Source organism: Mugil cephalus, chromosome 20, assembly GCF_022458985.1.
Source record: "Mugil cephalus isolate CIBA_MC_2020 chromosome 20, CIBA_Mcephalus_1.1, whole genome shotgun sequence".
Lineage (NCBI taxonomy): Eukaryota > Metazoa > Chordata > Actinopteri > Mugiliformes > Mugilidae > Mugil > Mugil cephalus.
In genome coordinates, this window is record NC_061789.1 from 5,202,759 (window position 1) to 5,229,896 (window position 27,138).

Below are 27,138 nucleotides of genomic sequence, written 5' to 3' on the forward strand. Positions count from 1 at the left end.
GGTCCCATGTTACGCAAAATTCACTTTACAAAGGTTTTCTAACAGTAATATGTCCCCATGAGGCCCCAGAAGTGAAAAAACTTTGTCACTTCTCTCATTTGCTTGCTCTACTTTTTAGCGAAGTGGTAGTGGATACTGTCTTTGACCCGTCCCCCCAGATACAAGAGCCCGGCCTCTAAAATTACCGAGCGGGCGCCATTTTTTTCTCCTCGCAAAGGTACGAGCAAAGCGCTATCTTTTTAGAAACGTCCTTCTGCAGCCGTAGACTCTGAACTTCTGGTTCAAACTGAGGTTAAACGAGATCGTCTCTACCAGCCATAGTCATAAATCCGCCGTAAACATTAGCACATGGTAGCGCCAGCGAAAGCCGCATCCTCTCCACGTGAACGGGGCGTGGAGTGGGCGTGGACAGACACCATTAGCAACCTCATTAGCATTTAAAGGTGCAGACACAGAAGAAGCCTGTTTTCAGCAGAGCTCACAAGAGCTGAAGGGCTGAATTTGGGGTAATACACGTTGAAAACAATGATGTTAGAGTCTGACACCTTTATGAAATTGTTGAATAAATGTATAATATGGGACCTTTAACCTTTGGGTCACATGTCAAAACCACCTTGATCTACTGTCCTTCATCTTCTTGTGATGTCAGGAACACCTTGGTGGAAATTCGTCCAATTTGGCACAAACGTCCACTTGGACTCAAGAGTGATGTGATTAAATTATGGTATTCTAAGGTCACCGTGACTTCTTGTCCTTTCCATTCTTATGACGCCATATCCGAGGAACCTCTTTGGTATAAACGTCCATTTGGACTTCAGTGTGATGTGATTTGGTGCTTTAAGGTCTCTGTGACCAATAATATATATCAATAATTCACATGACTTTTGATCCAAACTGTCAAAGTCTGCATGATGTAACCGACATAATTTACTGGCGGAGGCAAACACTCACCTTCCGGTGATTCCAGTTATATTTTCTCGTTTACTTACGTTTATTGCATCCATTATCGTATCATTTATTGTCCTGGAGATACACAAGATAAGGGAATCTTTACTTTCATGATAAGAAGACAAGATTAGAGAACCTTATCATTCTGCCAAAACTGCACCAGCAGCTTTTTTTTGTGTGTGTGTTTATGATTTTATGATTTTTTTCCCTCCCCTTTACTCCTTCCTCATGTTTTGAAGATGCACTCCTGACTCCACATCCAATTACTCTTACCTGAGGGTCACGCTGAACAGCTCGCTTTTAATGTTTTAAAAGCAAAATGCATGTGAGGGCTTACAAATTCTGCAAGGAAGCAACTTTTAGTGACATACTTTAGTCGTGGCTTACCTCATAATTCATTCTCTTTTCCGTCCTTTCTCAAGAATTGAACCAGCAGCACTTCATTCTCATTCTTTGGGTAAAATGTTATTCACACCTCTACTGTAATTATTATTATTATTGAGGCAAATCAGCTCGGAGAAGGTAGTACTTTTATTAACAAGCCTGTTTTTAAAGTCTTAGACAGAAGCAACGTTTGCAAATCTAAAATGACTCTGCCTCAGTGGAGGCGTGGGGCTCTTGGAGACGAGGGAAGCATGAAGAGTGTTAGTGCAAATTTGCAATTCCAGGATTCCTCTGATCAGCGTTCTGTGGAGAAGGCCCGGGTAAAGCTGCCCATTCAGGAGCCTCAGCTGTACCAAAAGCAGTAAACAAGCGGTGCTCTGGATTTCCTGTTTTTATGAGGGAATTCTGCACAGATGATACTTTAGCTAGAGGTTTTAATTGGGCTTCCCCAGGTACCAACCACGGTTTTCATTCTAACGCATCATAAAAGCCAACTGAATGAACTTTGCAGTAAAATAAAGTAAGGGATTATGTGTATCGGATTATTGAATTCATGGTTTTCAGAATATTGCGTCGTAGCCTAAAATGAAAACTCCCAGAGCGCCGTAGCTGTCGTTAAATGCACATTCATTTTGCCTGTTTTTCCTCCTTGCAGACTATCGTGTCCAAGTATGGGTCGCAGTTCCGTGGTAATTCCCAACACGACGCCCTGGAATTCCTCTTGTGGCTGCTGGATCGCGTCCACGAAGACGTCATTCTGGCCTCCCACAATAACAACAACAAGCCCAAGCCTCCTGGAAAGGTAAGAATGAGGCCATCTTTCAGGTAGCACTCTGCTTTGTGATGAGAAAAGTTTCCGGTGTTAGTTAACAGGAATTTCAGGGCGAGAGAAGGAAGGCGCCTGGTGTCACATCCAGCGAGGGTCCAGCGTTTACATATTAACCATGTGGGAAACAGTAGATCAAATTGCATGCCTAATCTATCCATTACTAAAACATGAGTCATGATTAAATACACGATTAATGCATTAAATATGTATGAACTCCTGGGCCGTAATACATAGCGAACATCTGATTGCATGAAACCTGAGGGATCAAAATCGTTTTGTAACTGCTAACAGTTTCCTGTTGTATACTCTCGTATACTCTCTCTGCATTAGTTATCATCCATTATCTGCTTGTCGGATGATTTATCCTTTTTCTTTGTGTGCAGCATTGTAGCTTGACTTGAGACGTTCTGTGTTTTGATGCTTTTACTCATCTAAATTGCAGAGTTTTTTAAATTTTTTACCAATAAAGAGACTTATCGGTTTCTTGGAAAACTCTAAGCAGTGGGAAATAATGCTTTGCAACAGTGAAATACCTACATGTACCTGAAGAACCATAGGCAGCTCATGGGCTACATACTGCATGCTTCAGATATGTATAGCCTGTATAAAAACATGCTGTACTTCACAGTTTGTTAGAAGATGGGATGGTGTAGCCAGGTTCAAAACATGCAGTATCTCTCTGAAGCCTTTTCCGTGTACTGCAGCTAAAGGTCTAATAACTTTAACAGTGAAACTCACCAGTAAATCATTGATGTGCTATATTGGTGAAGGCGTTTGGACCGTTCCTCTGCTAGTGTTAGCGAACGCCTTTTTAGATGAGTGTGTATTGCGCTGCTTGTTGTATTTCAGGTCAGGGTAGTGTGGGCTTCATCTTTAGTGACGTATTCCAACACAATTGATCACCACTGGGCTCCTCGCCTGACACGAGTCCATATAAACCCATGTTTGTGTTGCTTGTTACCGTGCTTGTACTTCTAACCTGACTTATAAGGTTGTCCAGAAATGCTCCACATAGTATCACCATAGCATCAGATCTCAGACTTTGCTCCGCAGACCAGTTCACATGGAGCAAAAAAACAGTGTTAATCTATGGTGTGCAACTTTGCTCCGTGTCTAATGCATCGCCCGTGGACAAGAAGTGTACAAGTATGGCAATTTGGTGTTTGATTTTGTCTCAGCACGTCTCCTCCTGGAGGTGCGCCTGCAGCCACGGTGCATCCTGATACTCCTGGAGTGGAACTTTGAACTGCTCTGCTGTGAACCATTAAAGCAGAATTTTCATGTATTATTAAAAACATGTTTTTGAAAGAGACATCCCTCTTTCTTTTTTTTTTGGTGTGTATGTGTGTGTAGTTTTATTAGGGCGATAACCAATTTATGAGGAGCGCTACGCTTGCTGTCGGTGAGTCATTGCAGATAAATCTACTCAAACTCGGTGCCCTTTGTTTCTCAAGGCAGTGCTTCGTTAATTCTGTCTTTTCATCATCGTTATGAGATACTGAGATCAGGAAGTCTCACAATCCCAAGGCTATACATTAAATAGTTTGAAATAAAATTTGCCCTTTTCTATAAAATATGAGTGCGACTCGCACACAGGCCTTTCTTGCAGTGACTACTGCACTGTCAACACTGCGTATTATTACGGTGCCAAAGAATCTGGCTCATCGAAACCTAACTCCTTATCTCTGGCTTAATAATAGCATCTCCTGTCTTCCTTGACAGAGTCTGAGTGATGTTTATTTGGTGTAACTCAGAGAATATAGAAGTTTAACCACCTCCCCGTAAAACAAAAGTTCTTTTGTGACTCCCAGGGGCTTTGTGTACGTCTATTGTTTAGATGGAACAATTGATATCATTTATCAGAGTCTTTCGCTGCTATAATTCAGGATGAAAGGGAAGAATGGGATGGGGCAGGGGTTGGTTGTGGTTGCAGAGGACATGACAGGAGGTCGGGACTGGAAAGCTGCCGATAAGGTCCGTCATGAGTCTGCGGCGCCCCCGGTGAAAATGCCGTCACCCCTTGTTAACACCCAGAATAGCGGGCGAGGCGTTTAGGACGTAGCGCTTACTTGGTAACGCAACCGAGAAGCTAACTGAGTACTCTCAGAATCTCTTAATACCCCAAGAAACAATCTAAGCTAAGGCAGGGTAAACCCGTTTCTAAAACACAAGCCATGATAATTGTTTTATTATCTGGAAGATGAGCATGTCTGTTGGGTATTTTGGAGTTTCAAGCTACTGAGTCCTGTCTGAAAACTTAACTAGACCCTTTGTCTTGTAATAACAAAACCAAATTGGTAATGCCACAAACAAGCTAATCATTGACAGTAGTAACACCTCAGATGGAAGTGTGGATACAGAGGGCAAAGGGTACAAAATGGGACCTTGCCATTTCTCAGTAATGTCCCTTTGGTCCAGAATAAAATGACTAAACCTCTAAATACACTACTCAGCTCAGTTTTCTTTCAAGATTAATTGGAGTCACTGAAGTGTCCTCTAAACTTGACTTTTCCAGAACCTAACCCAAACTATTTCCATCAACCTCAGTGCTACTCTGTGATAATTAGTAGGTGACTACCTGATGAACATCACCAGGTTACTGTAATGGTGCTTCTTAAAATCTTAAAGCACAGCTGTGTTCCTGAGTGTGTCTGGTTCGGGGGCGTCTTTTTTGCAGTGCTTCAAGGATCACACCAAGCATTTGTGTACTTTATTTTGGCTGTTGTCAATTTTCTATTGATCGAAATTGGATTTGTGCGTTTGGACCTTGCCAACCTATCTTCGCAGGTTGCTGCGGTAACGGTCTTGTTCCCACAGATTCTTTCCTACTTTGCCAATGGAGCAGACAATTTATTTTGGCATCGGTCCACGGTCTGTTGTTCTTCGCGTTGCGTTGCTGTTAACCCTTTAAAACCGAAAGTGTCGCAGGTGGACTTTGGTAATTACGTCACAGTTTGAGCTATCGGTTTCTGAAAGCTGAGACCTTGTGCTTTACAGCCAATATGGTGTCATCATGGTTATTTCACATGCGCCTCTCTCAGAAGGTTATGACCCTTGCGGGAAGATGGACGAAAGAATGTGTTCTCAAGGCATTTTGAATCTTAGACTAAGGGTTTGTTGCAAGTGATGCAAAAGCTGCCCATGCTTTAAATTTCAACAAATCCAGTTGGACTCATTTCAAACCATCTCCAGTGGTGGTTTGGATCCGGTTTTCGCTGTCCAGAGGCTCTAAAATCAATATGGCTACATGTGGATATGCTAAAAACCGGATCTTGGCAGGCGGTCGGCCTTTGTTCGCAGCCTCCACTGTGGTCACAAGGTTTGAGTTTTAATCAAAACAGTGAGAGTGCAGATACAAGCCGATAAAATGAGATGACTCACACTGACTGTGCTGTTTCATAGGTTGGCAGAAGTTTGACCAGTCCAAAGCACATTTACTCAACATGTACCTTTTTTTTTTTTATTAGTCAACAGATTCCAGGAAAATGTTGAGCTGCTTGTGGTACAATTCTTAGTAGTGGCCTCCAAGTGTAGTCCCTAGGCTTAGGATTAGGGTTAGAGCTAGGGTTAAGGTGTGTTAAGGCCTTGTCAGTTTTTCTTCCATTTTACGGGATTATTAAAAACATCTGACATGCATTATAAAAAGATTATTTCACAATGACACGATGCTTTAATAGTATATCCTGCATATCCTTTGCAGTGGGAGAAAGAGGGGGAGACATCAACACTATGGCCTCTGTCCAGAGCAGAAAATCTCCTGTGACGGTTGTCTCTTATGTTTGTCCAGGCCTTCTGCTATCAGCCAGACTGGGCTCTTCGCAGACATCAAGGTTGTTAAGGATTTCAGTTTTATCGGTGAGGAAACATGCGGTCAGATAAATACCCTGTGTCAGCAGTGAAAGGGAAATGATTCCAGTAATTCTGTCTCCCCGTGAATCACGGTTTGCCCCCTGCCTTATCTCCGGCTTTGTCCCCTCACAGCGCTTACGTATTATAACTCTGCAGGAATGTACAGTAAAGCTGTGGTATGCAGTCTGATATCACTGTCCCTCCCACGAATCAGCTTTGTGAAGGACAGAGAGGGCCTCACTGAGGGTAGGAGAAGGGCAGCTGCAAGAAAAAGGGTAGAATTCACATTCCTCTAAACCTCCTCTCTAAAGCGTCATCCAGGATCATCTTTGGTATGCGGCGTTTATTGTTCACCTTATGAGCTGTGCTTACAGTTTTCAGATTCACAGTTTTACCAGAGGCAGTGGATGTGATTTGATCCGCCGTTTAAAGAGACGATTATTTTAGCACAGTCTTCAGCTCTTGAGGAGGTCAAGAAAAACAAACTCCCCATAGCTGATCATTTTTCATGCTTGGTAGGTTGGTATTTTGTGTGTACCAGTTGGAGATGGTGTTGATACCTTGTGTCTTCAATCATCATATCAGATAACTCCCAAGTTTTATGGCCCCGCGCTGTTGCTTATGTTAATTTTCAATTCTGCTGTTTCAGAACCACAAACTGCGCAAATGTAGTCAGAGACTGTCTCTCTGAATTGCTGCGTTTCCATTAACCCTAGAAATATCCCAATAAAAAAACTAGTAATGGAAACTCAAACACTTGTACCCTCTCGTGAGGTGTTTTTTCAGGCGTATTGATATAAAAGTTTATCACAAAAGCGCAAAGGGAAACACTTTTTTTCTCATTTCCCCGTCACCGGAGATGACTCATGGTGGTCATGTGACCAGTTCATTTCCTCACAGTGAGTCACAGCTCATCAACAGAAATAACGCTTAAATTTGGCAAAAAATCTGCAATGGAAACGCAACTACTGTGTCTTTTACGTCTTTTTACGTTGACGACTTCCAGATGTTTTGCCCAGATCGGGTTCTCAATAGCATCTGGGCATTTGCATTCAGTTTGGGCTTCTGAATAAGATTTTTTCAGTTGGACTATTTAGCTCCATGTGACCATACTCTGCAGCTAGCCTGCTGGTTGGCAGAGTCACCCGGGGTCACGGCCAGTTTACCGGTTTACCAGTCCAGGCACGTTCCCACTCACAACCAAAGAGTTGGCGTCCTCTTCTGCTGATAGTTCAAGAGCCTGTGTGCCTATGCCGATTGTTTTTAACGATGTGTTGTTAGCTACCATTTATCAAAGGAAAGTCTGAATCTAAAAAAAGTGAAGCTGAGGGTATAACCCCTCCACCACCGTCCTTCTGCGTCCTCTCAGGTTGACTCTATCACAGTGTTGAGTGTCTGACTGGTTTGTAGTTGGAGGCACAGCGTCTTATATTTGTAATCAAGGGTGACATCCTGCAGACAAAATCAGACATTCCCACATTTACTGTTTACTCCCCATGGATGTGACTCATGCACCGCACATTCTCTCTCGGTTTGTTGATCATTTATCGCTCAGGAAACGCAGCGCGAGTGTGAATCTCTCACTCACAGCTTTATAAATGTAGGTCTTTGTAAGTGGCAGGAAGAAAGAGACACTTGTTGTGCAGCCTGAGAGACGGAGAGGTGAGTCTGAGTTCTCTCCAATACCGCGGCAGAGGATAAAGCAGTAGTGACAGTCGGAGAGAGTGGCTGTAAGGAGAGAAATCGCTTTGATTGTGCGGGACAAAAATGGCAGTGGAAACGGTAAAACTTAGCTGTGGCTGGTCAAACAAAGGCACTGGTTTGTACGAGGGTCAGACTTTAAAAGATTTAATTTAACATCCTTAGAAGAACTTCAATAGACACGTGAAGGTTTTGTGTGGGCTTTGCTCAGCACACAAGTGAGTTCCAGAAAGAGAATTACTCAAGGAACTCTGTTGCTGAACAATAAAATAAGCATTATAGTACGTAAAGTAAGAATTTTTATCTAGTTTAATAGTAACAATGAACTATAGAAGAAGATGGATGAACTCTGCACTTTCATTTTCCTTTTTTTCCTACTACCACATTCTTCTGCTTCACAGAGCTGTAGTCATTGGCCACTATCAATCATCATGATGTTACACCTATAGATTGGGCGTAAAAGAGGTCACATCTTGTTTTATATCATTAAATAATTAACTTTAATAAAAGTTCTCAGAAAAACATGGAAACCGTCCTTGGAAAAATAAATCATTTAATCATAAGTCCCATGTACTAACATGGAGGGGGCGGAGCTTTTCACCTATAGACTCCTTCATGGCCTACTTCACAATGTTAGCTGGAGGTAAAACAGAGGGAAGCTGGATAATGTCAAGTTAATCATTATTTGGGGGATTCTTGTTCCATGTTAATGCTAATGCTAACCGCTAGCTAACTCAACATTAGTTGTATGTTCCCAGGGTGGAGGATGCTCCAGAGGCTTCACTTGATAAAGACAGACCGGGGACTTTGTCCCCTCTGTGTCCTCCTTTGGTCAAACCGTCCATCTATTGAGTGTAGGGGTCAGTGAATGTAGTCCCATTAGTCCGAGTCAACTTTTTAAAATAATACTGAGGGTCTCGGAGAGTGTATTAGTATATTCTCTAAAATATACGTGGAAATATGCTAACCAGTGTTTACAAGCTATTGTGTTGTTTTGCCTCCAGTTAAGCCCCACCCTTCAAAAAAAGTCACACAGTTTACAAACTGTGAGGGGGTCTATACTCCAGACAGCCACCAGAGGGAGCTGTACTCACTTCTGCTTCATTTTTGGGGAGGTGTCATGATGTCCATTTATTTTACAGTCTGTGGTCAAACCTCGAAGAGCTCCATTTTGCAAATGTCTAACTTAAAAAGACAAAATAACACCTGGTACAAAAGTAAATCATTATATAAATAAACATTTCAGTTTCAGTATCTCTTCATAACAGCTGCACGGCTGCAAATTTTTATACAAGTCTTCTCTTTTTAGCATTTTGACAAAATTTACACACATGAGATAATTTTATGTTTACATTTTGTAAAAGTTTGTTACAGTGAGAGTCAACTGGTGTCCTTTTTTTTTTATTATTATTAGCCTGAATCTATTTTCTTTTTAGAACTGCACCAAAATAAGTTATTTAAAGTTCGTCTAATTCATGTCACCTCCTTCTGAGCAAGTCTTTGACCTCAACTGTTTCCGATTCCTGACAACAGAGAAGATCACCCAAACTAATCTTAGATTCTACGTATACTCTGTGTTCTTCTTGATGATGAGTGTTTGACAAAAAAAAAAATATACATAACAGGCACAACAATCCCAATGTGACCCTCCCTTGTTTAGTAGTTGTTCTCCTTTCCTTCCTGGAGATTTGATTCATACCACGTGGGTGGTTGGGTGCTGAAATTAGACACGCATCCAGACAGCGACCCAGACGTTGTACTAAAGTTTAAAAAACTTGGTCTCTTTTCAATTATTCCGGCGGTACATGCCCATAAGTGCACCTCTAAGCCCACAGCGGAGCTGAGCGGTTGCCTGTGTGTGTGGCCACTGCTGTTCAACCCTCTTGTCACGGTTCTGTTGTGAATCTTTGCGTGTTTTCTGCTGTTGTGCTGCTGCTGTTGCTGCTGCTGCTGCTGCTGCTGCGTGCGTGTGTGTATTTGTGTGTTCCTCCTCTCCTCTCTGCCTTTGATTCTGTCTGCCCTGCCAAGCTGAAATGCTTCCTGTGGCTCGGAGCCAACCAGCTGGAAAAGCAGCTTGAAGGGCAGAGTGCGACTATGACCGGTCTGTGTTTGCGGTTCTCGCTCACCTTCGACCCAGATCAGTGTTGATTGGCTTCGGCCTCGCGTTACCCGCGGAGATGACAGGTGTACACCGATCAGCCACAAAATTAAAACCACCGACAGGTGACCATCTTGTGACACTTCATGTAGCTGGGAAACGTCCCACCTCTTGATGGATGCATTAATCCCCAGGAGGCTGCAACCGCATGGCCTCCGAATTCACCAAAACTGATCAAGTATCTGTGGGATGATCCACAGAGGCCCCTCCCCTTAATGTAGAGGACCCAAAGGACCAGACACCACAGGGCATCAGAGCAGAAGACCCATGTCCATTCTCTTCTGATGGACATAGACTTGTTTTGGAGGCAAAAGGGAGACCTACACAATAGTAGGAAGGTGGTCATAATGTTATGCCTGATGGGTGTGTATGTGTGAATGTCGGGCAGCAAACCTCCCAGCACGTCCAACATGGTGGAGACCATGTTATATTACAATGCTCATCTTCAGGACACCTACATTATGGGGGGAAAAAGACAAAAAAAATAAAAATAAATATCCCAAACTTAATTTACTGTTAAGTAAGCATATTAGTTTTCAGTGTGGTATGGGGAGTTTTGAAAAAGTGAAGTTGGAATGTCTGTCAGCTATGGAGGTTCTTGTTTCCTAAAAATAAATCTGAAAGCTGCTTCCTACAAAATAGAGTAGCTGGTTATGGAGGCCCGGGGTTTCTCACTGTGGCACAGACACAATTAAGCTCCAACTGTCTAACTGCTCCAGACAGCACAATGCATCACTGGTGGTTTAAATAACACTTAAAGGACATTGCAATAAACTGCACTCATGCTCCGCGGGGAGCTCAGCCCCAGAAATACGTTTTCTCATTAAGTTGCGGGAGGACTTTTAAATAAAAGGAAACGGGGTTAGTGTTTGCTTTTGTGTTTCCATGTCGAGTTCTCACAGAGGCTACGTGGGTCTAATTACTTCGAAAGTAAAACGTTAACTAAAATATTAACAACAAGCGAAACTTTAAAAAAGTCAGTGTGTGATTTGTCTTCGAAGAATGACATACTTAACTGTTTTTTGTGTTGTTGAGAGCTCCATTAAACTAACAGCCCAATTCTTTATTTAACGCGAAGAAATTTACTCGCACAAATTATTCACTGCCCTGTGGGGACTGATAGCCGTGCAGCACCGGGCCCCAACAATTTAAATGATTCAGATTGCTGAGTGGAGGCTTTCCCAAAGAGTGTTTCAATTGAATTACTTGAATCCGGGCAGAGTGGAGTGATTTAAACTGTTGTTGGTAGAAATAATTTAAGCAGGGAGGCGAGCCTGTCACGGCAAGTCCACTTTTAATGTGTTACCTTGAGGTAAATTGAATCTGCCCATTAAGATGAATTTCTTTTTTTTTTTTTAAAAAAAAAGAAAGAAAGAAAAGAAGAGGAATTATTATCAATCAAACTAAGAAACGTAGTGTTTATTTCCACAATAATGGTCCTTTCAAACCATTCTAACGCCGTAACTGTATTGGCCTTTAAACTGTACCAGATGCTACTGTACGTCTGCGCTGATGTGCGTAGTCGTTTTATCCTCATCTGTGTCACCGCAGAAGAGGGAATGTAATAATAAACCTCATCAGCTCAGGCCTGCCTTCATTAGAATTAATTTCTCCCCCAGCCTCTCCTCCTGCTGCTGCTGCTGCTGCTTCTGCTGTGAAAGGTGGAATAAATCATCTTAAAGATTCTGTTCTCCAGCAAAGTTTGTTCCCAGGTTTTAGGGGAACAAGGTTTTAAAAAGTCGGCTTCTCTGCCCTCTTCAATTTTTATAGGAGGAATAAAAGTCGAGGGACGTAAATATGGCACCGGTGAGCTATGGTCTGATCAGCTGAAGCTAATGGGCTCAAATGTTTTTGCTGTTTAACGCACTAAAACTAAAATGTCCTCCATTCATCTTTCAAAGTATAATTGTTGCTCATATTTAAATTGAACCAGTATTTCTGTTTTTTCTTATTGCCCCACAAACTGCCTCAGGAAACTGTCTCTAAACTACAAATACCATAACAACGTACTTAAAAGCAGTTTTGAATCTCAGTGTGGTGTCTGTGTTGGTCACCATCTTGGTAGCACCAGACACCACCTCGTTCCAGACTAATTTAATAACGGACTAGGAGGTAAAACATGAGTAGAACTGAGCCGGGCAGGTGAAAAAGAAGCAGAAAGCTAGCAATCTCTGACCATACCCATCTGTCACTTAAAGTTTTGGTATAAATTTAACAAGTTTGTAGTTGTATGCTGACGATACAGTTATTTATTGTTGTGCTGAAAGTCTTGCCAAAGGTTTCTTGAATTTTCTGCATCAATTTTGATGTTGTGCAAAATACCTTTTGTCAATTGAATCTTGAAGATACTGCAATCATAAGTGTCTTGGTATCATAGTAGATGACAGTCCTACTTTTAAACCTTGTATTCTGGACCTTGTTCAGAAGCTGAGGTTAAAATTAGTTTTTTTGTTCTTTGTGTTTGGGAATGAATATAATATATACATATTTATGTAATGTATATCAAAAGAATAAGGAGTCTCTCCGTTGGGAACTGATTATTCAGGTCTACTACTACAGGCAAATCAAATCCTTTGGGCGGGGCTTTATGGAGGGATAGTAATTTAAAAGAGCCAGTTCAAAGAACAATTAGGGCATTTGGTCGTTAGCCTTAATTGTGATTGGTTGAAGGTCTGTCCAACTGTGCAAAGGTATTTTTTTCTCCATTTCAGTTTAAACCAGCCCCACGATGAAAACCAAATGATGCGTAGGCTATAAAGTTTTGGTATATTTTAGCAAGGAGAATTATGGGAATTGACTCACTTTTGGAACCAGTCTCTAGTGGCCATTCACAGAACTGCTGTTTCTAAATTTACCCCTATCAACTATAGACATTGAGCTCCTGAGTAGACATTAAGAAGGTCAGCACTGCTCACTAGTCTGTCTAGGAGCGTGGTACTACCATCTACCAGCAATATGCAATGCATTTGACCCAGAATCGTCTGTCACATAATCTCCTGTAAAAAAACAAAACAAAAAAAACAACGCCAGAATATTTTGACACAAAGTTCATAAGCGATTTGTGATCATAAGCGGTATTATAACTCCCTGAAGCTCTTTTACAGTTTCCACACTGTGTTCTAGCATCAGATTTTCCAAAACAGTATTGACCATTTCTTCTAACTTGCTGCAAGAAAACAAACAATTCCCAAAACCTCCACCAGCTGGGTTTGTTCTGGCTCCAGAAAGTTGCCTGCGTACATCCCTGAAGCTGCAGAATGTCACTCTGCAGTCCCGATCATATTTCCAGGCCACTACAGGCAGACAATCACTCAAAGGCACATTTAGACCTGTGAGCAATTTAGAGCTTTCAGACTGTTTCCTGGTAAGGAACAGAATTAACCCACTGGGAGACTTAAACTCAGAGAAAATGCAGTGGCAGGTAATAAAGCCAGCATCATTCTTACTGCAAGCGGCAAACTGCTGAGGACAAAAATAGATGGGATAGAGGAGACTATTGTAGAGGAACCGGGACTCGTCGTAACGTTTCCGTCTATCTGTTACTACTCTACTCAAACTCTGGTTCATTTTCTTTTAGTCAGAGTCCATTATTTATGAGTCAGTCTTCTGGTCACGTTGATGAACTACTCAGTGTCACTCACTTTGCTCACAAGCTCTTTTTAAAACATGACTCGTTTGAAACAGTTCTCAGTGTGGTTGGTGGACATACAGCACTTAACCACGCTATGGGTGGAGCTGATGATGCACCGAGACTTTTAAGGCCACAAGAATAGAGCCAGATCAACTTCTCATTTCGTTGTCTTGGTTTCTGCTCTGACTCCTTCACCTCTCTTGTTGAAAGCTCGCCCTTTTTAATCAGGTGGTTATGAAATTCATTCTGAGACCTCTTATCTTGAGGTTTTTGCCCTCACGGCAGCCTCACGATGGATCTCTCTGGCATTAGGGACTGGTCTAATGTGATAAACAGAATACCACCTACTACTGGTCAAACCACTACTTGGTTTTGATTTGGCTGACACTTCAGTCTTGAATATTTTTTGAGGATGTTTGTATGCATGGTTAAAGGAGTAGGAGTAGTAGAGTGCATTGTCCTTGAATTGTAATGTTTGACTCCTCCAGACTGTCACATGGGTCAATTGAAATGTCAAAGGTGCCAAAGCTGCTTCAACAAAGCTCTAATCAGGCAAACCGGACGTATAATTTTGGTGTCAGCGTATAATTACTTTGCATTCTTTTAGGTAACAGCAGTTTACAGTTGGCATTATCAGCAACACCATCATCATGTTGAAGTTTATTATTTTCATAAGGGGATGTCCCGAACAAGTGTTTCTGACCCCTGATCCGATATTGATCTTTTAATGTTGCGTACTTTTCCTCATCTACCCTATGATCTCCTAGATCACGTAAGCACTGCGCTACTGGATTAAGTCCAATAAACAAACTTAATTCTGTAACATTTGTAGGTGGTTTACCATGGATACAGACTAACCCTAACCTCCCCATGAACACATCAAACCCAACACCATCCCACTGTAAATGTTCCTTTTGTTGTTTATACAGTGAATATATTTTTTGTATATTTGAGTGTGTATATGTGTATGATTTATTTTATTTGATCTTGTTTTATATTTTTGTGCAACCAACACCAAGGCAAATTCCTTGTATGTAAAAATACACTTGGCAATAAAGCCTTTTCTTCTGATTCTGGTCTGATTAGGCTTCTGCGTAAATTTGACGCTGTATCTACGGCGACAGCGCAGACCATATGTAGATGACCATTACGTAGACTATATGTAGATGACCATAAATAGACCATACATAGACCATATGTAGACCATACGTAGACCATACAAAAATGCCCATACATAAATGACCGTACATAGACCATACGTAGACCATATGCAGAGCATACATAGACCATACATAGAGGACCATACATAGACCATACGTAGACCATATGCAGAGCATACGTAGACCATACATAGATGCCCATACATAAATTACCATACATAGACCATATGTAGATGACCATAAAATAGACCATATGTAGACCATACGTAGACAACCATGCTTAGACGACACCCATACAGAGACGACCATACGCAGACCATACATAGACCATACAAAGATGCCCATATGTAGACATCCATATGCAGATCATGCATAGATGTCCATATATAGACCATACGTAGACTCTACACACACTAACGTCGTAGCTGACGTGCACCTCCCCAGAAATGTAACTACACGACGCAGACCACAAGTTTGAATTTAAGTGCACACCATCCAGAGTGATCACCAGGGGTTAGGGTTAGAAACGTGGCGAGAAAAGCTTCTATCATCAGTATTATGGGGACTATTTAAATAATGCTGCGCTGAGACAAACTGTCCATTACTTACTCAATATCTTACGTCTATCTACATCTACCTCTGCTCCTGTTACGATGACCGGGGGATTGAGGTGCTGTTGGGGCTCGTTCTCAATCACTCCGCTGTAGTGCTCTCTCCGCTAGCAGCCCATGTTCATCCCCTATGCGTTTCTACAGCTTGTTTAAATTATTCACATCAGGGCCATTACTAAGAACACTCGTCCCCCTTTACGATCTATCTCCCCCTCCAAGGCCAACGTTCCTGAAAACCCATCAGGATGAGACAGGTGGTCTGTAAGGACGAGAGGGGGTGTCCATATTTCCTGGATTTTCGCCACAGTGGATGGAGAGTGCCCGAGTTCCTTTGGAGTGAATCTACTCGCAGAGATGAATCACTCCCAGCAACATTTTTTAGGTGAATTATTGAAAGCCTCCCCCCGATGGGACAGAGTGCACCGCTAATCTCTGCGATTTCGAGCTTTCACGCTGAAGTACAGATGTCCAGGAGTCAACAGTTTTGGATTTAACAGAGACTTGGGAGATGCTCTTTGCAATTCTGCCAGAACCCTTTTCAAATAAGACTAAGGAGAAGCCGTCTGTGCAAAAAATATAAGTGATTTCGTGGTAGATAGCGGCATGAGCGATAATTTTCACACCTCTCATACGGCAAGTAATGTTCATGTTAATTTGAATCCTTGCTTTAATCGGTCGATAGTTTCTATTGTTGCCATTTTCATGCAGCTGTCCAACGTGAAGAAGCTAACTGAACAACAATTAGCTCTCTCCATCGTTCTGGCCCTTCTCTTTCTCTTCGCTCTGCTTTAAAACTCAGACTTTGTGAACTCTGGCCTCCTGACAACACTGAGTCAGCGGCCAGGCTCCTTCCCACCAATCACTTGCACGCTGTATCTTTGTCATTTATCTAAATCCCAGAAATCAATTACAGCACCCTAAGGTGTCAGCCAGAGTGAGGGATTTGAGTTCTAATTTTCTCCCTGCTCCTCGGCCGCCGGCACATGCCCCCTCTACTTGGCATTGAGGCTTAAGGATTAGGTGGAGGTAGACACTTCTCAGGCTTTACATATCTTGGATATTGTGCAGCTGCACATTTTTGTATTTATGTTTCTCCCCCGCTCTGAGTGGCCTTGGTTTTATTTCCATTGTATTCTGAGACATTTTCTCCTCTCGGTCACTTTTGCCAGCATTCCTCACTATTACATGTATCTTATTTTAAACCTCTGATGTAGAAAAGTTAATGATTTGCCTGAGAAGCAGGAAAGTTGAGCTAGGGTTCATCAACTCTATATCTTCATAAACATTTTTTGATCGGATCGGCGCAGTGCTACAAACTGCACTTCCTCAAATGGCCACTTGAGGCTAGGTCCAACGTTTAGCATGTTTACAACCTGGTACGAAAAATAGTTTTGATCTCCATAGCTATTTTCTCCATTTATGACAATTGTACATTAGCAGTTTTATAATTAACTCACTTGTTTAACTTATTTGAAGGCTTGAAGGCGTAATTAAGGATGTGGTCACTGTGAATGACATGTGTGTGCTCTCACGAGTTGCTAACTCTTCGCATAGACTTTGCACATCTTCACCTCTTGCACCGTTTTTGGGTTTGAAGTTTAGCAGTCATCATTGTCATAGGATTGTTTTTATATGCACCACCACTAACACTAATGGATTTTTTTTCTCCTTGTCTGTTGGCAAACGATTTATTTTTGGTGTTCTGTTTCTTATACCGCCAACTTGACTTCAGAGTTACATGATTACAGCCCAATACAGTTATAGCTGGAATCGAGTAATAGCTTAGCTTTTCAAAGCATCACAGTTTGTCCCTTTTAGTCGAAGCCAACCTACAAACAACGCCACTTGGAAGCTGACTGAGAACCTCTTTTCCATCTTTTCCAGGCTTTGTTGGTCTAATATATTTATAGCACACACACACACACACACACACACAAAAAGCCTCTAAATGGACCAAAATTCTCAAAACTTAAATGATTTGTTGGGAAACCACCATTGCTCAACTTTATTGACACCAGGGTTAGGTCAGTCGTAGTCTCATAACAGAGCCTGCTGCTAAAAGTAAGTTATGCCCCAACATGTCTCCAGAATACCTCCATGTACTGGCACGAACACCAGAACTTGCCATTTTTATTTTCCAGAAATGTCGTTCAATAACCGCCGGATGGCTATGCCAAGAACAACAAACCAATCTGCAAGGCCCCTTGTCCAAGACAAACCAGACAAATCTGCCGCAGGCGCTAGCAACAGGTCAAATTATCAAAGCGGCAAGATTAGGCCAAAGCTAATTTTCGCCTGTCGAATTATTTTTAAACCCGAACAAGCTGGGACGAAGCGGCTCACAGTGGGAGTGGTAATGGAATAAAAGTTAAAGCGCTAACCAAGAAATATTGACACGATAGGGAAGGGAGAATAAATAGCGTTTGAGCGAACTGAAAATGAGAATTCAGGAGTGGAGGTGAGGTGCATTTTCGCCGTCTGCACAAGAACAAAAATATTGTCTCCTCCAGAGTTCATGCCGTATTTAGACGTTGCACAGAATGTGCAGGAGAGAAAGAAAAAATATTGGAATTTCACACCCTGCGCTTTCTTCTATTTCTCCTTTCCCTCCCCTCCTCTATAAATAGCGCCGCAGATATTTTCTCTCTCTCCGCGGCCAGACTGTTTAGTTACGTTTTTATCAGGTTGACGTTGGCATATTTTTTCTGACAAGCAATTTCAAAGATAGCATCTCAGTTTCAAACCGGCGCTTGGCATCTCTTGAGATGGCACCCTCTGTTCTGTCGGGGTCAGGTCGCAACTTATAAAACAATTTCTTTGGCCGGCGGCAGTCGCAGATTTACTCCGTGGGAATTGATATCTGGCTATGATTATTTAAACTCGTCAGAATCACATGACAGCGGGCCGTTTACTTTTCTTTTTTTTTTTTACTGAGCTTAAACGCTGCTGTAAACACTCAGCTGACACCTTGCAGTCTGTTCACTTGGCAGAGCTGGGCATGGATTTCTCAGAGGTGATAAGAACAACTGTGTCTGCACTCGGCACTGCTTTGTTATCTACATAGAGATAGCAATGGAATCCATTACCAAGTATGCAGAAAGGAAAGAGGGGGTGAAATGCTGTGCCTGGGCTTGGTGTGTTTGATTAAAAAACTATGAAGGGTTGCACTCTTTACCTCTCACGTAATTTCTCACCTTAAATTGCACTTTGTAGCTGAGCTCGTAACTAGAAGGTCGGCTTGAACTCCTTATTTATTTATTTTTTTCCAGACATGAGAGGAGGTAATTATGACGCAAATGTTGAAAACCCCCTGAACCTGCCTGAGAATAGTTTGTCATTGTATGTGTCTGTTGATGCACAGTGCAGCAGAGAGGTCAGGTTTCAGCCTCGGACGCAAAAAGCTAAAAAAAAAAAAAAAAAAAAAAAGCTTCGAGAAGACTCAGGATTTGAAATAGTGGCAAAGGACTCCTCTGTCTGTTTGTCTGTGTGCACCTCGCAGTGATTTCTCAGGCTCCATTTCCCGCTCCGGTTAAGAAATTCAAAACCCCCTTTCAGCTCCGTTTGTGTGCGCGGGTCATGGTCGAGCTGCCAGCCTGGGAACAGCGGCTGGAAATCTGAGCAATAGCAAACGGAGCGTGTGTCAACAGACAAACACGGACGGGTGCGTTTCCGTTTGCCAAGGGGCCAGCCTGCCGTAAGAGCCGAGATGATGTGACTTAATGCGTTCTCAAGTACCAGACTTTTACACCGAGCTATTGTGGGATTGATTGTGTGAGAGCAGGAGGGGGGGAAATGTTAACAAGGTGCTTGTATGTCATGTGATGGCCTTTTAAGCAGAACCACGGGAGGAATGCACGTCGGGGCATTTTCTCTGACTGAAAAGGTGTAAATGGAGTCGATACTGTTCGAAGACATAAAGCACATGTTAAATGCACTTATTTGCATAGATGTCATGTCCATGTGACTTTTTGACATGACAGTGCTTTATCTCCATATTTATTATAGGCATAATAAAGGAAATAAATGACGTTGAGAAGGGTTTATTTGCACTAGAAGGAAGCATACACCGTTAAATCAACATTAAATAATCATATAGTCTAAAGATTAGCATCTCTGGTTTGTATGGAGGCCCTAAACTGTCATAATCAACAACAAAATAAATCAAATGCATCAAAAATACATCATAAATGAAAGTGACACAAATTAACATTTCTGTTTTAAATTTCTTCCATTTTTACTTTTAATTTTCTGTTAACTACAGTTAAGCTAGTAAGCAATGTCAGCGAGTTAGCAGTGCTAAGCTTCTAAGCTTCCTTGCTGCCGTGCCGTTTGAAGGTTTCAGGCTGTAAAGACAATTTGTGTTGTTATTATAAATAAAATATAAATAAAATTGAATTGAATTGAATTAATTACACTGCAAGCATAGCAAAAATAGTTTGACTGTTCCATGGTGATTGAAATACAAAACTAAGAACCTCTAATAACATAGAAATTTATGACAGCTTTGGTCCCCACAGTTTGGAGACAAATATTTAAACCATAGGACAGTTATGACTGACTGAAGCCAAAAGTAAATGCATCAATCCGTCTATAAAATGTGACATTAATATTTCTGTTTTAATTTACTTCAGTTTTACCTTTCTGTTAATCTCTGCAAAGCTAATTAGCAATGCTAAGCTTCATAGTCTGAGTAGGAAACTAGCTTGACTCTATCCAAAAGAAAAGACAAAATTCTAAGTGAATTTACGACAGCATTGGTCCTCCATAGTTTTGGGGCGAAAAAACTGGAACAGGTAACATGTTCCCTGATGCATTTAAACCTGATAACAGTTATGAATGGTTGAAGTTGATACAAGAACTTTCTCTAATGTTAAAGAACAAATTAAAATCTGGAGAGCATCGAATCAAAATGTTTTTTTTTTAGTTTTTTTTTTAGATTAAAATGTAAAGGTGATTTATTATCTTTTGTTTAGCTAATGGTTAATGTTAATGTTAATGTTAATGTTATTCTATTTACCTTAGCTTAACTAGCTAACATACAGGGAAGTAGCTTGGCTCTGCAAATGCATGAATTATTAACTCCTAAATCCTCTAAATCTTGCTAATTAACATGATATGTACTATTTTTTTTTCTTACTGTTCAATGAGAATGTTGAGGTAAACTAATTGAAAATGATTCTTTAATGTGTTCTGGTTGAATTGTCCTTTTTAAGGCCATCTTAAATGCTTTAATTCTATCAGCTCTGCAGACAGCCGTGTTCCTCAGGCACTCCCTGTGTGTACCATCCCACACATTTTTTTTTTCATGACCTTGCTAGTCTTTCAGGGATCAGACTCTGTTTTTGAACATTTCTTCCTCTTCTTTTATCCTCATCCAAGGCCCAATTCCCCTCTGTTGTAGGTGAATGGATAAAGGGATGAAGACAGGGGCTTCTCATGGGTTTATGTTTAGGTCATGGCTTTCAACCACTTCTGGATGTGACTTTACTGCAAATAAAAAAAAAAAAAAAAAAAAAGTGCTAAAACTGCAAAACTGTTTCTCGCTCAGCCTGTCTGAACAGAACGAATTTCCTCTATATTTTTCGGATAACGCTTCAAAGCCTTCTGCGGAGTGTGATGGATCTGTTTAACCTCTCTCTGTGTTGCAGGGTCCCGGTGGAGCTGAGGAGGTGCCGTGTCCCGACTCGTTCCAGTCCCAGCAGCCCAGAGTCCAGCACAGCTTTGTCCAGGAACATTTCCAGGCACAATACAAGTGAGTTTGTCTTCTAAACACGCAACCCTTGCCTGTGTTAGAAATTAAATCTGCATTAGCAACGAATTAGACGCAGCGCTCTGAAGCCTTGGTGACCGCTAAGACTTCACAGAGATTTATCTGGAACTTTTATGACGGTAATGTGAAGATTATTGACTGCACTAAAGGCCATAGCCAAATGTAGCTTCCTGTAATTTCCTCTCAAAGACTACCGAGCCTGCCCAGCTTCTTGTTTTGTTTTGTTTTGTTTTGTTTTGTTTTGTTTTGTTTTTTACAGGAAACATATATATTTGAGGTCAGCTTTAGTTTCTTGAAGATATTTTCATCCAAATCAGTTCGTTAAAGACTTGAGGTTTTGTCTTGTGGTTTCCTTCCCCAATAAATGGTGACGTTAACAACCCATTGAATAGTTATTACGATTCAAAACCGTTTGCTTCATTTACAGATGAGACAATTCAATTCAGTTTTATCTATAGCACCAATAACAATACAACAATACAGTTGTCTCAAGATGCCTTACAAAAAACGGCCTGCAACCTCCAGAGCAAGCCTGAGGGCAACTGAGTGGCAAGGAAAAACTCCCTTTGAACAGGAAGAAACCTTGAGCCAGCTCATATGGAGGAACCCATCTGCCAAAGGCCAGACGGGTACAAACAGAGAAGATAAACAAACATCTGCCATAGATACATATATCAAGCTGAAGGAAACACGTACAATCTAATAATATATCATAGCTGATGATCTTATGTGACAGTTTGTGAGTATAACAGGAATCATGGGTTGGTGAATTGTTCATCTAGGTAGGAGTAGACGACATCAAGCCAAGAAAATCAAAAATACTGAGTTGACATGAGATTTTCAGTCCCGGGTCGCATCGACAACATCATCATTACACATTTAGGAACACTGCGATGCAAACAATGGACAGCATGGTACGTCCCATGCCACTCCTATTTTTTTTTTAACCCTTTCAGTTGGTTGATGATCTGAAGAATGGACCGGTCAAACCCCCGTTCTTTCAAAAGGTTGCTGATATTAGAATAAATCACTGTGTCCTGCACAGAGCTTGATATCTGCTGCTGAATCTCCTCTTCTCCTCAGATGCAGAGCAGCTCCCAGATCTCACAGTCTTGCCATGATCAATAAAAAAAAGTGTTGTACATGCATTCAGCAATCGGTGCAATTTCCCGAACATGAACTAGGGCTAATTCACCTTTGTGTTTCTATTGAAGATTGTGTAACAACACATTTGATTTGCTTGTTCGAAAAAAAAAATAAAGAAAAATCTCTGCCCTTCAGAGATTGGTTTCGGGGAGACTAACAGGAAGACTGATCTTATGGGAGTAGACCAAAACAGAGCAGGTACATCAACTGAATCACTGAATCCAAGCCAATAAAATCCGGGGTTGACTGCAAGGTCATTTGACCCGGGTGGAAATTCCGGGTTGACCCAGGTTTTTCGTGTAGTGTGAAAGGGGCTTGGTTCTCAGGGCTTTCTCTCTCTCTGGAATGAAAAACCCAACCCTAACCTCCCCTTGACTCAACACCCCCATGGCCATGTTAGCTTGCGCTCACAGCACTGCTCTAACCCTAGGGCTCTAGAGCCCTTGGTCATCTGCACCCTTGTCACCTGGAAATCTTGACATTTCTGTCTTGACAAAACCCCAACTCCATACCAGGTGTTTTTAGAAATAAAGAATCAGCTTGTCTTTTTGGATGCACCGTGTCCTTTTTTGCCCGAGATCTTTGAGAAGAATCATTAGGTGTCATGCAGTTTTTGTTTACAGTACAACAACTCTGCAAGTTACGCTGTCAGATGTTCAAAAATGTCAAGTTGCCCTGCAGCGCAAAGGTCAGAGCTTAAATAGCTACTGCAAACACATCTGCCTAAGCACGGTCCAGTGGATAAACACAAGTGTAGTGACTGGGCCACATTATCCGTTATCCACCTACAGGCGTATATGTGTTGTGGCATTCACTGATCAGATCTGACCGTAATGGCCAAATACAGCAGATGTAATGAAGATGTCGTTATTTCCTTTACAGAGAAGAAGTCGCCTTAGACACAGGTGCCAGGCTAGAAGGACAATAAATCTTTGCACTCTCACACAGTAATTACCAAGCAGACAAGAGCAGTAATTCTGAAAAGGCCTGATGAAAAACTGCCCTGGTTCACTAACCTCGGTGGCTGTCAGGGAAGAGAGAAATCCCTTTATACAAGCACTTATTTAGAGTGCTTACCTTTTGTGCTGAAATAATTAGGGTTGTTAGCTGTGCCAATGGAAAGTATTTTTCTCTGTTGTATTCTGAATCACAGTATGAGTTCTTTTTTTTTTTTTCTGTATTTATCAAGATTCCTCATGCAGCTGGAAGTCCTCGTGACTCCCATCGGTCAGTCATCCAAGAGATAAATAATATAATCTACACATCTGACAGCTGTAGAGTTTATCCATCCGTCCATTATCCGTCCGTCCATCCGTCCATCCATCCATCCATCCATCCATCCATCCATCCATCCATCCATCCATCCATCCATCCATCCATCCATCCACAAACCAATAGCAAACAGGCCGATTGTCAAGTTCTTAGACTCTTTGTTTTATTAACAAAACGTCCAAAGTGTAGTCCTTCCGGGCTGAGGCGCTAGTACCTCCCTCCATCTGCTAATTCCTCGGAAAACTGGCAGCTCAGTGCGAGCGCCAGTAATACGTCTGTCAGAGCGCATCTCTTAATTGCTACCCTCACTGTCAAATGTTTCAGCTGTGACACCTCGGGTGTGTCTGCGCAGGAAGCAGCGGTCCGAGCAGCCTGGCAGGCAAAATCTCTTTTCTTCTCTCGAACGCCGTCCCAGCCAGAGAGAGTGGGTGAGGAGATGGTACAGGGAGAATATACATATACATACTGTACATGTACAGGGTTCGGATTACACGGTAGCTCTCGTGGGAGCCATAATTTACAGTGCACCCCACGACTTTCCAATTCACATGCATTTAACTATCCAAGTGCGGACAATAACACGGTTACTGAGGAAAACACTGTTTCTGCAGCAATGTGATTAATACTGTCAGAAACATTTTATATGGTAATAAAAGCAACAACCCTAAAAGTATGCAGTGAATTAAATAACCAGTGCAAACACTTGGCCTCCACCTGGGTGTTAGCCAGCGTCAACGCAACCTCCTGCACTGATAGCAAGACCCAGTGTATGTACAGGTGCTAGCAGCTAGCTGTAGCTGATGCACTTTTCTTTTTGACATATTATTGACTTTCTATATATATATATATATATATAGGGATATATATTATGTTAATTGTATTGTGTTAATTAATTGAGACAAATGCTTAGAAAAAAATAACATTAATGAGCAAATAACAACACATAGTCACGCCGTGTTTATTTTTACTTCTGGCTGACGGCTAACAGCTAACAGCTAACAGCAGCTAACTAAGACTAAAATGGAGTCGGATGAAAGTGCATTGCTATTTCAGGTTGTTTCACCAAAAGAAGAAAGAGGCAGAAAGTTGTACTTTGTGTTTAATTGTTGTTTTTGTTTTGTTTTTTATTACCATTTAAAGTCAGTACTGTTCTGAAAAAGTACTTAAAGAAGTTAAAATGGCACTTTAACTTCTGGACCATTCAATTTTTGCCAGGGATATTTTTTATTTATCTCCTTTTCAACTGTTTTGAATTGAAATACCATTAAATGCACTTTCCATTAAACATTAAAAGATCTTGAATTTACAATATTAATGTCTGCGTCCATTACTTGATTAAGTCGTCCACTAAAATTGTTATGCGATTAAAATGTGATTAATCTAGATTAATTAATTACAAAGCTTCTAATTAATTAGATTAATTCTTTTAATCGAGTCCCACCCCTAATACACACTTTACAAAAGGAACTCCAGCACATACAGCTGGTGCGCCGTCTATTTTAGCCGTGCAGACTTCATGAATCACAAGGCTGAGGTTTCTAAACGGACATGAGTTCTCTATGAATGTATTACCACCGCTGGAGTCAGACTTTAAACAAATATTTCTTGACTCTTCTCCCTCCATTCTCCTCTGAACGAGTCCCGAGGCTCCAGCACTGCCTGTGCAACACTTTGCAACGCGGTGTCCGATGTAATCCTGCATCCAGAGTTGACAGACCGGAGAATTATCCTTGTAATAGCCCCTGTTTGTCACTACGCAATCATCACGGCCATTATACATGTTCAGACGAGTCACCGTCCCACTTAGCCGAGCCAAGTCGTTCTCCGGTGTTAATTTATGCTATGTGTCATCACATTCTGGAGGTGATCAAAAGACACATCTTTCCATCATGTTGTGTTGAATTTAGTGTCACGTCAAAATCCAGTGTTAGCTCAAAGGTGGCCGTGTTTCACTGTGTGTGGCTGAGTTGGAGCTGGTGGAGACTGCAGTGAAAATGTCTCGTCTGTCAAGCACTGCAGAGGAGCCGAGTGACGGGCAGCCGAGCGTTTCAGATTACAGACGTGGTGCATTTTCGGCGGGAGGGGAGCCGGCCCGACTCTCTGAGACCCTTCTGTCTCATCATCAAATCAGAGCGTGTGACCTTTATTTCGATACGAGGAAGGTTTGGGTGTTTTGAAATGTTGAAAGCCCGGTGTGGGACCCTTTCAGTCTGCACTCTGCACCAGCAAGAGATTTCTTTTGGCTTCTCTGTGCATACATAGTCAAATAATCTGCTTAACTACAGGTTTCAGCTGGAAGTTGTTGAGAAAACTGTAGAATGTGAAAAACATCCCTTTATCTTTCCATCACTTGCTTTGCCTCTCATATGGAATGGACTACAATAACCAATAAAACATTATTAAATTTGTTCTCAAGATGAAATACAGAACAAGGGACAGTTACGGTTTTATTTATTTTTACATATTTATTCATATTTAAACGTATTTAAACGGCTGTGTCTGCGACCGACTACCTTAATAACTGTAGTCTGTGCACAACCTTTTTTTTTCTCATTCATAAAACGCTACAATCAGGGACAGCTTTAACTGGGGGACAGGTCATGTAAAACGGGGACTGTCCACAGAAGTCAGGGACGTCTGGTCACCCTAATTTACCGGAGGATTTGCTGACTGTCGTCGGCTTGTGGTTGTACTTCAGGTGGTGGAATAAATCTGTTGTGTTTCTATCCCTTAGCCATTATCTTTGTTTGCAAACCTTGCATATGGGACAAGTCTGTTCTACATCCACCTTATGATATTTGAACCATATCCACATTATATTATTATATTATTATCCTATATTATCCTAGTGTCTGGTCTGGTGTAGGTGGAGGCTACATGTCTAAGTAGCATCCAAACAAATGCCGGGTCCAAAAGTTTCCCAGCTAAAAACTGAATTGTCACAAAATGGTCAAAGTTACTGAATTCACCTGTCAGTGGTCATAATGTTATCACTGATCTCTGACTGTTTTTCTGAATGCAGTATGTTAAGAATTCCCGGGCGAAATTTTATAAACTTTGGTACAACAAAAATCCTCTGTACTCGAGGAACGATGAATCCAAATTTGGTGCTGAAAGGTCAAAGAATTCTGCAACCACAAACAAAAAAAAGTTTGGTCTGTAACACAACTTCAGCACCTTCTGGGAATTTCTCCAAAGCTGCCAAAGACTTGGACTGAACCGATTATAAAGGTAAAAAAAAAAAGACGTCTTCGAATGGAGACATTGACTCCACATGTAACACAGGATTGTCTGACGCATGATAGCGTGAGTGGAGCGATTAAAAAAAGTGGAACCCAGCTCAAATGGCACCAAGTGTCCATTTCCATCTAGTTACTTTGTGATTTCAGTCGGTGAATAATAAATTAACTCATTTTAACCTGCGAGTTTTTGTTGTCATCTTCTTTGCATGCGTTCCTCAGGAAGCTTTACCAGTGCGTTGTAGTGGAAAGCATCGAGGCCGAGGGCTCCATCCCAGACAGGGTGGGGTTGGAGGGGGGTAGATACCTCTCAACCTTTGCACGCTTCCTCCATTAGAGCATGACCAGAATATCACCTCCTCCTTCGCCTCCTTTTCTCTTTTTTAAGTGTTTTAGAGCAGCAGCGCCGGGCGCATCTATGTTTTAGTGGAGGCAGAGTG

General features: G+C 41.6%; 1 protein-coding gene across 1 annotated transcript in view; it reads left to right on the top strand.

The window, feature by feature from the left end:
• usp43b (ubiquitin specific peptidase 43b) overlaps positions 1 to 27,138 on the top strand; it is a 66,163-nt gene that overhangs the window by 5,369 nt on the left and 33,656 nt on the right. The window contains exons 2-3 of the mRNA XM_047572359.1: positions 1,988 to 2,134; positions 20,920 to 21,023. Of these exons, the coding sequence (XP_047428315.1) occupies positions 1,988 to 2,134; positions 20,920 to 21,023 (251 nt within the window). The remainder of the gene's footprint in view (positions 1 to 1,987; positions 2,135 to 20,919; positions 21,024 to 27,138) is intronic.